This window comes from Artemia franciscana, chromosome 2 (genome assembly GCF_032884065.1).
Source record: "Artemia franciscana chromosome 2, ASM3288406v1, whole genome shotgun sequence".
NCBI lineage: Eukaryota > Metazoa > Arthropoda > Branchiopoda > Anostraca > Artemiidae > Artemia > Artemia franciscana.
The window spans coordinates 47,628,597-47,643,718 of record NC_088864.1 but is presented as its reverse complement, the minus strand read 5'-3'; the positions used below and the strand labels follow the sequence as shown (position 1 = coordinate 47,643,718).

At 34.2% G+C, this 15,122-nt stretch overlaps 1 protein-coding gene across 4 annotated transcripts in view; it reads right to left on the bottom strand.

Moving 5' to 3' along the window:
• The window catches only part of LOC136042865 (forkhead box protein O-like), a 135,167-nt gene extending 128,230 nt beyond the window's left edge, over positions 1-6,937 (bottom strand). For 2 of the 4 annotated variants that reach the window (XM_065727803.1, XM_065727815.1), the window contains exon 1: positions 6,834-6,937. In XM_065727803.1, coding sequence (XP_065583875.1) covers positions 6,834-6,899 — 66 coding nt within the window. In that variant the 5' untranslated portion in view covers positions 6,900-6,937. The remainder of the gene's footprint in view (positions 1-6,833) is intronic. The other 2 variants (XM_065727799.1, XM_065727808.1) reach the window with 1 other exon arrangement.
• Between the last annotated feature and the right edge of the window lie 8,185 nt (positions 6,938-15,122).

Below are 15,122 nucleotides of genomic sequence, written 5' to 3'. Positions count from 1 at the left end.
TCCCCGTGGGAGGGGCAACAAGTTACAAACTTTGACCCGTGCTTACATATAGTAATGGTTATTGAAAAGTATACAGGCGTTTCAGGAGGATTTTTTTGGTTTGGGGGAGGGGTTGAGAAGAGGGGGATATGCTGGGGGAACTTTCCTTAGAGAATTTGTAATGGGAGAAGAAAATTTCCATGAAGGGAGAGCAGGATATAGGCTACTAGCATTATTTAAACAAAAAAACAATTAAAAAATAAAAGTGAAAAAGCTTTTTCAGCTGGAAGTAAGGAACAGCAATAAAACTTAAAACAAACAGAAATTATTACCCATATGAGGGGCTCACCTCCCTCAGGAAAAACAATTAAAAAATAAAAGTGAAAAAGCTTTTTCAGCTGGAAGTAAGGAACAGCAATAAAACTTAAAACAAACAGAAATTATTACCCATATGAGGGGCTCACCTCCTTCTAATACCTCGCTCTTTACGCTAAAGTATTTTCAGTAATTTCAACTACTTATTCTACGGCTTTTGTGATTCAGGGGGTCATTCTTAATGAATTGGGATAAAATTTAAGCTTTAGTGTAAAGCGAGGTACTGACGATGGGGCGAATCCCCTCATATATGTAATAAAAACATGAGAATACAAAAGTTCTTTACGTAAGCTAATTTATAAGTTACGTAAATCTTTTACCAATAAAAAGATTCGTAAAAAATTAAAAGTTCTAGTTGCCTTTTTAATTAACCGAAAAATCGGGGGGCAACTAGGTTTCGTCCCCCGCTCTTTTTTTCTCAAAATCATTCGATCAAAATTATGAGAAAGCCATTAAGCCAAAAAAAAAATATGTAAATTTCGTTTTGATTATTCCTCTGCGGAGAGCCAAAATCAAAACATGCATTGATTCAAAAACGTTCAGAAATTAAATAAAAAAAACAAGTTTTTTTTAACTGAAAGTAAGGAGCGACATTAAAACTTAAAACGCACAGAAATTACTTCGTATATGAAAGAGGCTGCTTCCTCATCAACGCCCCGCTCTTTACGCTAAAGTTTTTTACTGTTTTAAAAAGAAGAATTGAGGGAAAGAGTCAAACTTTAGCGTAAAGAGCGGGGCGTTGATGAGGAAGCAGCCTCTTTCATATACGAAGTAATTTCTGTGCGTTTTAAGTTTTAATGTCGCTCCTTACTTTCAGTTAAAAAAACTTGTTTTTTTTATTTAATAACTAGTATAGACTCAAGTTTTGTACAAGCTACATTTTTTTTTTTTTTACTATAATTCCTAACTATTATTACATTACTTATATTTAAAGAAATAAATTATTTAAAACTGTAGCTATTATTAAACACTACTAACCAAGAATTATTTTTTATAAAAAATGGTATCTGCTTCTCTTCAATGGTTAATTTTGACCATTTGATACTTAAATGTGATTTTTGATACTTTTATACTCTTTGAGTTTGATACTTAAATGTGCAGTACACTTACTGTTTGGTCAATCAAATGGGCCAAAGGATTTACTTCGCAAGGGGGTCAAACTTGAGTCGCAAGACAAACACAACAAAAAATAAGTGAATTGTATAAATATACAAGAAATTGTGTTAAAAATAGTAAATTTTGACTTGGGATGCCTAGAAATTTTATATTTGAAACCTTTTTATTTTGACCAAAGGTCGATTTTAAAATTATCTTACCTATTTACAACCTGATTTTACAGTATATTTAGGCTTTTCTCCCATTTCTAAACGTTCTATTTTGAAGATGGAAAGACTTCCAGTAGACTCATTCCACTCAAATTTGTTTTATCGATAAAATAAATGTAATTTAGGATTTAGGCTAAAGGATAAAGCAATTAGGTTGTGGGGATTGTGGGTGTATAGGGATTTAGGTGGACAGGATTAAGGTTGTGAGGGGGGAATTCGAAAGTAAAACAAACAAAAAAATGTAGATTCTATAAATGTACAGAAGGTTAAGCCGAAAATAGTAAAGTCTTGACTTGGGAGGATCCCACGGGATTTAGTTCCAGTCAACAAGTTTTCGACAGATTTCTTAGAAATGTGAAAAAAGGAAATTCTTCAGCAGTGTGTAAACACACCTGAAAAAAAAACAACTTAAATCATGTGTAAAAAAAAAAACAACAACAAGAGCGACCAAGTAAAGCTTGCTTGGCTATGCATTGATATAGTGACCTTTTTCATTTTATCCCCCCCCCCTGAAGGCCTTTTTATATGATCTTTAGACTATTTAACTATAGATTCGTCTTTTCTTCGATTTCTGCATTTTCCATTTTGAAACCAAGAACTTTGTATTGAGTCCAGCATCCAGCATAGGAAAACACAGGAATATACAAAGAAGAAATGAAGCTAGGCTCTCCCCCGAAATACCCCTAATTTTACGATTATTCCTATATTTTCACATAAATTGTGAGTCTTTCGCGAGAGGGGGGGGGGGGTTAATTCAAATTAACAAGATTGCTTACTGCCGTATACTTTTGACACGAAAAAATCCCTTGTCCCATCTAGCGTTCGTGCTCACGACTGCTAATTTACCATGGATAAATACCATTGAAGAATTACGTGATGTTAAATACATTACATAAAAGTTGCAAAAATTAAAATTTGCAAGATAAGTTCAAGCCAATTACCTCCGTATCTAATATGACAGGTCGGCAAACAATTTAGTATTTATGAAGTCCGCAAGATCGCTAGACGGCAGCATATGTTTTTTTTTTGGCGAATAGGAAAGATGGAGGCATACAGACTTATTAGTCAGAATAATCTGCGAATTTATCGATATCACAGCAAAGGTTTGACCCTTGGAAAGGGGTAGGAGTAGTATAAAGCAACAAACATATTTTAGAGTCCTAAAGATCGAACCCTTTCATGTGTAAAAGTATGCTGATTATTGTTGACAGAGAGTGGGTTTGAAGAAGGTATATCATAGAAAATAAAATAAATTAGAATTCTTAAATGATTTCTTTTCCTGAGAAGGGAGTGGGCAATTGTATTTAAAAAAATGGAAAAAAGGCCAGATAATTTGATTAGGAACCTCCCAGAAATTCAAGTGTAAGGATTTTGTGCCAAAATTAGCCCCTGCCAATCCAAGCCTAAATATCATAAAAAATGAGTGTTAGTCCAATGTGCGTGCCCTAAACTGAATACTATTTTACCAAAATTTGAATTAATTTACATTAAGGAAATTTTTATCTATTGGTTTTCAGAATAGCTTCAAGTTTAACTTTCCCTCTCCCCAATACCGCCTGTACGTCGAGTAAATTAATACGAATATAGAGGGATCATACGATGTATTTTTCAAAATGTAGGGGGGGGGGCGTTTATATTTTTCAGTTATTTTCAATGAAAATAAAAAAAAGCTTATAATCTATTCATGATTTATTTGTGATCTATAAAATAGATCTATTAGATTAATAAGATATATTTACGATTTATCACATATATTACCATCGGTTGATGTTGCGACGGTGGAATGTTTACCGCCCACCGTCCATGCGGAATGTGTGTCCGCGCTGGAGCAGCAACGGCCAAAAAACGTCCGGTAAAAACACGCTCGGTAAAACAAACGCTTGGTAAAAAAAAACGCCAAGTGTGTTTCGGGCCTAAGGGCATAATAGTAGATACATAACTGATGAATTTCACTTATCAAAATGTCAGTTTTGTCCTTTGCTTACTTTACAAGTGAAATACCTCCATGGATAAGCAGAACAACAACGAACCACCCTAATACTATTACTTTTTGGAGATATGCCTTTACCAACTATTGCCCCCTGAAGTAGCGACTCCCATAAAAAGCAAAGATGTAAAATACAAACAGATATCCCAGGGCGGAAAAAACGCGCTAATTACGTAAGCTACAACCAATAAAGTACTTCAAAGATACATGTTATTATCAGTGTCGTCAATTCACAAAAATAGGGGGGGGGGGCTCTTTTAAAAACCTAGGGGTAGCAATTTTTTCCATGGAAATGCAAAACAAAGGCATTTTCTGTGAAAACATCCAAAAATGATATTTTTAAAATCTGAGGGGAAATGCTTCCTCCTTTTGGTGCTGCCGGTTTACGAGCAGTTTTACACGAATTAGAGACATAATTTCGAAGAGAAGAAAGATTGAAAGGCCTATATGACAAATTGGAGAAAAATAATTTAGCTAACTATTAAACAATTTGTATTAAATTAAGTATTAAATAATTTAAGTAGTTTTATGTATTAAAATAAGTATTAAATTGAATTAAGCATTAATTAAGCATCAAATAATTTGTATTTATTGGCGATTAAAACTCTGAATTTTGAAACTCCGAACTCTTTATTCAACTGATTTTCATCACAATGCATCTCGAACTGTTTAGTCCACGGCCCTTAAATCCACAAAAGCGCTACAAAGTCCGTTTCAGACCCCTACCCCTTTCCCCCACAGTTCTGAAAGTATTGGATTAACCAAAGTTTAATTACAGAAGCACTATATAGAAGGTAAAACTCCAGAAAACGAATATTCTAACATGAACGGAAAGAGTTCATATTATAGCTTATACCTCCCCCCCCCCCTGCTCCTCTAATTTTTTTTATAATACGTTCCCTATATAAAGTTAACAACTCCTTAAAAATGAATTTTAAATAGCCGAAACAGTATTGACGGGAAGGCATTTTCTTGGGGTAATTTACACCAAAATGAAAACCTGCACAGTGTGTACACCGTAATTAACGGAATAGAATCAGAAGCACAGCGTAAATAAAAATTTCGTCACCCTGTGTGAAATTAAAATTTGTCACTCCATACTGACGCAAAACCTGATGTAGTAATTTAAAAGGTGGTATGTTATAAGAAGAAAATTTTACAGCACAATGAAGAAATTAAACAGCATTCTTTGTTTTGTTTTTTAATCTGATTGAAAAAAAATCTCATGTTAAAACATACATTTTATACCTATAAGTATACATAATATATTTCAGAAAAGCTAAACTTCTACATATCTCAATACAAAAAGATACAAAAAAAACTGGTTGAAACAATTGATAGATGGTTCTGAGATTAATACACTAAAAGTCTTAGACATGTCGTTCCAAAACGTCGTTTGAATTCAGACAGCTCAAATAGGATATTTCCTTTATTAAAGGTAAAAATTTCTTCTGCACAAATACGCAGGTATCACGATTCACAGTTATTCGTCCATTGCGCGATAAAAGAGCACACATCCAAAATCAAAATACTCCTGCGGGCGGATCCAGGTGGGATATCAAACAAACAAAAAGTAGAAACAATAGGGAAAATATTTTTAAGACAGTGGATATCAATTCAGTGGATATTTCGGCCCTATTTCCAAGGGTCGTCTTCAGCACAATACGAGAAAGAATATATATATATATATATATATATATATATATATATATATATATATATATATATATATATATATATATATAAACTTACATTAAAATGTGAGAATTAAAACTAACAATGTTTTTTTTTAAAACTTTTTAAAAATAGCCCTAACATCCTTAGTTCAACGAAGTTCAACCAGGACTTGTTTGTACCAGGACTTGTGGACCTCCACAGTAATAGAAAGAATAGCAGCAGTGCAGACGCTTTGAAATAAATTATACCAGTTTTCGGCTAAAATAGTACCGCAAGAGATTAATTTGGGTAAATGTTCACTTTCGTTCCAAGTGCTCTAAAGTGCGTATTACTGCATATAGTAAGATTCTACTGATCGCATATTGTTTCCTTGTCAATATTAGAGAAGCGCATCCATTTTTTAGGTTTCTAAAATCTCCCTCCACCGAGACTAAAAATGCGTGAAGTGGGCTTGCTTACAGATAACATTACCTATAGAGCAAAGCGTATTAGTCCATGAGCCCCGCGGGCAGTGGGGCAAGGTCTCTATTCTATATTTATTCAACAAAGAGTGATAAAACTAAAAAAAAAAACTTCAAACGAGGTTTATTACATAAATATAGAATACAGGCCTCACCCCGCTGTCCACGGGGCTCATGGACTAATACGCTTCGCTTTATAGGTAATGTTACCTGTAAGCAAGCCCATTTTACGCATTTTTAGTTTGTCCCATGGAGGAGGAGGTTCAACCAGAAATGGATGCGCTTCTCTAATAAAGACAAAGAAACAATGTGCTATCATCAGAATCTTGCTATATGCAGTTATACGCACTTTAGAGCACTTGGGACGAAAGTCTAACCCAGCAGGTTAATAATTCGCCATAACAAGAAGAAAATTGTTGATACTAAAACTTAGATCAGATATCTGAGTTAAAAAAGGAACACGTAAAATCAAAATGTAGGCCTACTGGAAAATTTGATTGTACCAAAAAAATTTCAAATGTACTGCATTATAACATGAACTCTAAATTGTACCAAAAATTGTACCGCTTTTGGCAACGGTGGAGAATAATACCATTAGATTCTCAATTCAACACACCTCCCAAATGCAAGGGTCACTACCGTGACAACTGTACCCCAGTCCCCCTATTCCATACGGAGTCAGATATAGGCTGCACAACTTTGCTGATTCTGTTATTTCAGATTTTTTATATTACTTATTTATTACAATTTATTCATTATGCGAAATAGTGTCAATTTGAAAAAAAATATTCAGCAAAGTTGTACATAGCCTTGAGCTGCATTGGCCCTAGTAGGGGAAGGGCAAGCTGAGAAGGAAACGTAAGGGTAGCAACTAATATATTTCGAAACCGTATCGAATGGTAAGTCAGATGTTGCTGCTGTTTGTGATTATATTATCACAGTATTACTTTTGTGATTATACTACACTAAAATATTACTATTGTTTATACTCATGAATGAAAAGAATCGGTATTATTCTTAGTAACTTACGATGGTATAGTCTTCCTCAATTTCCGTATCTTGGAAATGACCTAAAGCTCTCTCATTGCCCAACATTAACACGATCTTTTCTCTTCAAAATTTGATCAACGACTGAGAACCAAGTTGGCCTCGGCGAAGAGAGAGGAGGCCAAGGAGGCGTACTCCCAGCGCGAGAGGTGGAGCTAAATCTACAAGTTGGCTGGCGCCAGGGTTCAAAAAAGTTCAACAAGTTTCCAAGGATCCAGTTGTAAAAAAACGGAAATAAAAGTGCTTTGAAAAATACAAAGTATTGAATGGGGAGCTATGTGACAAAATCTTATTGCGCTATACAGAAATAAAGGCTTCGATAGTGAGAAAAAAACGTTCTATTCTTTGTAGGTATAAAAAAGTAAAGCACAAGAAAAAGTTTCATAAGTAAAATATGTAATTGAAATTATATCAATACAAGGCAACAGGGTCGTATCCAGGGACGTGGGGTTTCCTAGTTTGAATCCGACTTCAACGGAAATTTTGTCCGATTCGTACAAAAGTAAAAAAAAATGCGTATAAACAAAATTTGGTTGCGTTTTTTAAAGATTTTTATTATGACCTCCCCCCCTCCCTATGAGCAAAGATTCTGGATAAAGCCGTGAAACACAACATTTGAAAAAATAGAGTAAGAACTCTGAAGAAATACGGAAAATTCTAAGACACAAGCACGTTCGTAAGAACTGATTTTTGAGGCTACTTCTACATAGGGGGACGGTGAATTCAGACATAACCAAATAATATAAAAGTTATTGGAGCTTCATGCCCCCACATTCTGCAAGCTTCAGTGGGTCCACAATACATAATATATGCTACAGAAAATATTCACTGCGAAATATATCGCTTTTCGGATTCGAAACCACAATCTCCTGCTTAGTAGATGAGCATCCATGATAACTAGGCCACAACGACCTTCAAAATAACATCCACGTAACACTGGGAGTAAAGTACTTGGCTTTAAGTCTCCATTTGTATATCTATTGTATATGTATGTATTCGGCCTGAAAAATGGCTTTAAATACAGTCATTCATTCATTCATTCATTCATATCCTTTTCTCAGATATGATAAAATCGAGCAGACAGTGCCAACTCGGCAGCGATGTTAAGCTGAGTAATATTTTCAGAAAAAAATAAGAAAAAAGCTGAAAAAAAAGATAAAATAACTTGTATCATTAAATTTTTAAAAAAATAGCTATCACATTCCGAACTGGACCGAACTCTAATTTCGTAGTCAAATCAAATAACAGACAAACATCAAAAATAGATTTAAAAACAATCATTCCTATAAAACTTGCTAAAAAAACCTACGTCATTTTATTTAAAATAGCCAAAAAAAGAAACAAATTGATAAGAAATTTAATAACGTGTGGATACAAATATGGGCAATGAGATAGAATGTCTCTGAGAAATATTCTCAAAATGTAAAAACAATTGTTTAAGCTCTAAATAAATACAGATTATAGCACAAAATCCGTTTTTAACATGTGTTGATCAAAATAATCATTGAAAGGTAGCGCATATCAAATGCCTCCATTTCTTCTGAGCTCAAAATAGGAGCTTATTTTCAGAAGCGCAGCCAGGGTTTTCGGCGCCTGGGGCAATTTTGTGCCCCCAGATTATAATATTGACAAAAATATAAGAAAGAAAAACAAGAAACCTCAGTTTGGTCCCCCTGCAGAGGCTGCACCTGAGAACATCCATGCCCCCTTGCTACGTCACTATTTATTTTGACTGAACTTTCGACAGCCTTTTTAAGCAGCATACTCAGAAAAATCAAATGGATTACGAATTCCTCAACCAAAGCCTCCCATAAATGATAACACAAAAGGTTTTTTGGTTTTGCCCAGAAATTTTCTCGGAGCTTGCACCAATGGAAATAGTGTTAAGAAAATTTTATTACTCTTCTAATGAAACTTTTTAAGGTGAATTTGAATCGTATGTTTTCTATCACCCAGAGTTTTTGCACAATTTTCTTTTATAGCTTTTTTTCCACAAACTCATATATTTTGGATTTTTCATAAAAGGATAACTTTGATTGTTTTTAGAGCATAATTTCTATATTAAATCCAGGAATATAATAAGTATTTTTTGCATCCATTGTATTTGTGCAATTATTTTTTCAAACTTTCCCAATAAATTTCTGTCAAAGGCCACATTGACAACGAGCAGAAGAAAATGCAGGATAGGTTGGACTAGGAACAAAAAAAAAAATCCAATTTAAGTAACCTGTTTAGTTATCAATGAAGAACAAAAGCATATTTGGCCTATCATTTTTTTTTACTCTTTATCCTTCACTGAAAACTAAATAGATTACTTTAAATATTGTTAATTAATGTTGGTCAATGTTTCATTTTGCTACAGTTTCTGTATATTTGAAGCATAAAAAGGGAGAATTAAAGCAGATAAGAGCCATACACTCATGCGCAGTAAATCTTCTTCGGTTTAAGTTCCACTTATTTATTCAAGGTTATTTCTTATCGTTTAAAGTTTAATTTCTCCTATTGTTCATTTTTGTTCGCTTTATTTTAATATCACTCTCTACTTTTCGTTGAAAATTATCGTTCTTCCGCTTGGGTCTTAACGCCTCATCATGGGCACTATTAGTGAGCAGCTAGTCCTTTAGCCTAAGTTATGCATGAGCCATGAGTCAAGTATGACAAGTCTTGACAAGTATGACAAGTATGACCATGCTTTGGGTGAATCCAAGGACACCACATCCCCAAGGAGATGGGAAGGCAGATTCTTGTCGGTCCACATGTCGTAACTTCTCCGCTTGGCCGAAGATCGAAGATCTTATAGGAGTTTCATCAATGGATTGGTGAAAGCAGAGGGCCCAAAACAACCTTTGAGGACAGACGGGACTCCAGTCTTGTAAGTCAATTCCTTTAGCCATTCGTTATTGGGGAGGATATTTTAAAAGGGATTCATATTAGCTGCCACATCTGCAAATTCTCTCTGATACCAAATTCATATATGCAAATTCTGCAAATTCTGCAAATATCTGCAAATTCATATATGCAGGATGCAGATTTTTGGCTCTGTTTTCTTCAGAAAATCTTGATTTTCTTCCGACTTTGCTTTAAATTTCTGGAATTGTCTATATGATTTGCCAATTTTTAGGACACTAAAATTTTACGAGATATATCCAAGGCAAAACGTATGTGCCTGTCCGACAAAAGAACTCTTTTCGATTTATATACTTGTTGAAGCTTTCCTGACTGTGAATAGACGAGCCTTGCTTATGGACTCATCACTCCGATGATTGAAGTAAGCCGTAGTTGCAAATAAAAGCAGTTAAAATGCAGATATTATCTTTTCATCACTATAGGCCTAGGCGTTACTAGTGTCGTACCAATAAGCAATTTTCTTTTGTAAAAACAGATTCTAAGATTAGTCTGGATTGCAGGTACCCTTTTTCGTCGTATATTAGAAAAACGCCACATTAAGCAATAGGGACAACCTTTTTAGCAGATAAGACAAAAACTTTGGTAGGCTTCTAGGCTCATTACAACCCTTTATGTAATTCACAGAACTATTACGACCAAAAGGCTTTCTTGGAGAATCTAAAATGGCTAATATAACATGTTGAGGCAGCTGGTAGAACCACTGGCGCTTGTCATGTCTTCGAGTATCCATCGTAATTTCGTGGAAAATTATCGTTGAATTGGGAAAGAGGCATTAGGTAGTAACATTCTTTTCCTCTAATTTCGTTGTAGAGAAACATTTTCTTTTTTCAAAGAATCTTGCCTTTTCAAATTCCAGGCAATAGTTTGCCAAGATTTCATTTTGTACGGAAGAACTCCTCCTCTTCTTAGCAGGGGAAGGGGCTTAAATTAAGATTTTTCATCTCTAAAAGCTATACATTGGTTGATAATTTTTTATGTGACCTAAGGTATTCTAGCGAATAGTTAACTGTTTCTCGCACTATTTTGCTTGTAAAACAACAAATCAAACAGTTCGTGGTAACATTTTAATGCTGATTTTAAATATATAAGTTTAATCAAGTTTAGTCTTACCCATCAAAAGTTACGAGCCTGAAAATTTTTTCCTTATTTTAAAAAATAGGGAAACAACCCCTAAAAGTCATAGAATCTTAACGAAAATCACACCATCAGATTCAGCGTATCAGAGAGCCCTATTGTAGAAGTTTCAAGCTCCTATCTACAAAAATGTGGAATTTCGTATTTTTTGCCAGGGTCATCGTATCGACCAAGTGGTCCTAGAATGTCGCAAGAGGGCTCATTCTAACGGAAATGAAAAGTTCTAGTGCCCTTTTAAGTGACCAAAAAAATTGGAGGGCACCTAGGCCCCCTCCCACGCTCATTTTTTCTGCAAAGTCAACGGATCAAAATTTTTAGATAGCCATTTTGTTCCGCATAGTCAAACACCATAATAATTATGTCTTTGGGAATGACTTACTCCCCCACAGTCCCTGAGGGAGGGGCTGCAAGTTACAAACTTCGGCCAGTGTTTACATATAATAATGGTTACTGGGAAGTGTACAGCGTTTTCGGGGGATTTTTTGTTTGTTTTGGGGGTGGGGTTGAGGGGAGGGAGCTATGTGGGGGGATATTTCCTTGGAGAAATATGTCATGGGGGAACCGAAATTCAATAAAAAGGGCACAGGATTTTCTAAAATTACTATAAAAAAAATGAAAAAATAAACATGGAAAAGTTTTTTCAATTGAAAGTAAGGAGTAGCATTGAAACTTAAAACGAACAGAGATTATTACGCATATGAGGGGTTCTAAAAATACTTTAGCATAAAGAGCGAGGTATTTAAGAGGAGATAAATACCTCGCTCTTTATGCTATAGTATTTTTAGTAATTTCAACTATTTATTCTACGGCCTTTCGGATTCAGGGGTCATTCTTAAAGAATTGGGACAAAACTTACGATTTAGTGCAAAGAGCGAGGTATTAACGAGGGTACAAACCCCCTCATATACATAATAAAAATTTAAGAATATAAAAGTTTGTTACGTAAGCTAATTCTTAAGTTACGTATATTTTTTACTAATAAAAACATTCGTTAAAAATTAAAATTTATAGTTGCCTTTTTATGTAACCGAAAAATTGCAGGGCAACTAGGCTTTCCCCACCCCTTATTTCTCAAAATCGTCTGATCAAAACTAAGAGAAAGCCATTTAGCCAAAAAAGGAATTAATATGCAAATTTCATTTTAATAATTTATGTGTGGAGAGCCAAAATCAAACATGCATTAATTCAAGAACGTTCAGGAATTACATAAAAAAACTAGTTTTTTTAACTGAAAGTAAGGAGCGACATTAAAACTTAAAACGAAAAGAAATTACTCCGTATATGAAATGGGTTGTCCCCTCTGCAATCCCTTGCTCTGTACGTTAAAGTTTGACTCTGTGCCACAATTCTGCTTTTTAAAACAATTAAAAACTTTAGTGTAAAGAGCAAGGGATTGCGGAGGGGACAACCCATTTCATATACGGAGTAATTTCTGTTCGTTAAAATTCTGTTCATTAAAATGCGATCCTTATGATGTAACTATTGGTATCAAAATTCCATTTTTTAGAGTTTCGGTTACTATTGAGCCGGGTCGCTCCTTACTACAGTTCGTTACCACGAACTGTTTGATCTTGGTTATCATTGTGATTTTTTTTTCTTTGTTTGTTGATGCTATAGCAAAAAGAAACACACAATTCGAAATAAAATTGTTTTTGGTGAAGGTAAATACCCTATTCCTGTTCGTAATAGTTTCTGTTTGTTTTTTAAGTCTGATTTCAATATTTAGTTGTAATTTTTGTTCGTTTTGGGTTTCATTTAATTATTGACGGTGGTTTGTGTTCGTTTTATGCTTGAACTGCTATTGGACCTTGTTAGTGCTCGTCTTAGGATTGATGTAGATTGCTAATTTTCTTTGAAAAACTTCTTTTGTGGAATTTTTTATTAATTAATATAGAAAAGGATCCAAAATGGACTCTCTAGAGCCCTTGGCGCAGGGCCAAGCTTTAAATTATCCCACAACGTTACAAACCAGAGTAAAATATCTGTTTTAAATCTCAACTTCGATTACACAAGACTTAATTAAATGTCTTGTCGAAGCTTCCCGTAAATTTCCTAACTCCCCATCTAAAAAATTAAATTGTTTGTACATGTGGTTTTGCTGTGATTACTTTTTTCAAGTTTACGAAAAATAGCCCAAGGATAGTTTCAGGTACTCGTTTGAGACGCTGTATTTGAATCAAGAAGCTTTACAAAAATGTAATCAGAATCGCTATCAAGAAAGTTTGATCCGATGCTATGGAGTTTAAAAGAGTTCCCAGGGCAAAATGGGTATTGAAGGAGGTCTGTTTGCCCTCTAGTCACTTATAGCTCCTAAAAAGGACACTGGAGCTGAAAATTTCAGATTGAACGAGCCCTCTCCCGAGTTTCTACGGTTCCTCGCCTTTTCTCCTGAAGTCGAAACTCATTACAATACAACTACACAAATTAATTAATTCTTTAAATAGCTTCTGAAACAACTACCGAGACTATGTATGACAAAATAAAAAAAAAGATAAGCGAGTTACGAAGAAAAAGTTACGAAGTTGCGAAGAAAAAATTTGAGGATAATTTCAGTCAATGAAAAAAGAAGAAAAGTATACAAATATTTCGGTCAATGCCTCCCCTACAATATACATATACATTTACATTTTACAACATACATTTACAATATACATTTTAGGCTTGTTTAAGAAACCAAAGGCTTCAACTTCCCTGCTGTAGACTGATTGTAACAGGCTGATCTACAACATACCTTAATTGTACATACTGATAATAGCTATAATTATGTCAACTTCAAAGTAAATATTCGCAAGTAGAAATTTAAGATATACTAGGGTATATGCACAATTTATTGACTCATCTCGTAAATTCACTACAAAACTCATCCGAACCCTCTTCCGAGTTTCTACGGCCCCTCACCTCTTCTCCTGAAGTCGAAATTCATCACAATGCTATAAGAAATTTAAGATATACTAGGGTATATGCACAATTTATTGACTCATCTCGTAAATTCACTACAAAACTCATCCGAACCCTCTTCCGAGTTTCTACGGCCCCTCACCTCTTCTCCTGAAGTCGAAATTCATCACAATGCTATAAGAAATTTAAGATATACTAGGGTATATACACAATTTACTGACTCATCTCGTAAATTCACTACAAAACTCATCCAAACCCTCTTCCGAGTTTCTACGGCACCTCATCTCTTCTCCTGAAGTCGAAATTCATACTTCTGAGATCACACCGGCCAAGTTCGACGAAATGAAAAAATTTATTACGATTAAAAAAGTAAAGACAACTCCCGTCAGTGAAAAAAGAAGATAAGTATGCAAAATTTTCGGTCGATGCCTCCCCTACAACGTCCTCAGTATAAAAAACTGATGTAAATAGGGGAAAATTAGAGACCGAGGTCCAGAGAAAAAAATAAGAAGATACACTTATAAAACCAAGTGTTTTAATCTGTGTTTTTATTTTAGTGTTTGTAATCAATAATTTTGATTTAGTGTTTATTTCTAGAGTTTGTCGTATTCTATTTTGTCATGTGGACTTAAGTCTGTATTTTTTTTTTACTCGTTACTTCTGTGACGAGTTTCAAGATTTCCTTTCAGCGATTGCTCTTTACCTTTTGTCGTGATTGTGAAGCGATTTGGCACCAGAGTGACGGTTTTGCTATATCGATAATTTTAGTGCCCCACATTATTTTTAATTAGATATATATATATATATATATATATATATATATATATATATATATATATATATATATATATATATATATATATATATATATATATATATATACAAGCCTGTTTCCTTGCTGTTCTTTTGATTCCTCGGCACGCTTTCTTTTCTGACTTTCTCTATCAGCAGCAAGTTTTTTACTCTTTGAGTCTTTGAGCATCTTCATCGGCTTTTGCCATGGTAAGTTTATCAGTCATTGTAAACTTAAACATTAATAGATTTCTACGTGAACATATGTCTTAAATATCTTGAATGACGTCACCGTCAAAGCAAAAATGACGACAACTAATTTCATGACGTCAGTCAACACAGAAACATGACGTCCCCTGATCCACAGACAGACACACAGACAGACAACTTATTTTTATATATATAGATATATATAATACAAGAAATATTGTCAAAATTTTAAACAAGATTTTAATTTAAACAAGTTATATTAAACAAGATTTTAAAGCAAAATAAAGAATTAATCTAAATCAAATCTATAAGGACTAAATGACACTAATC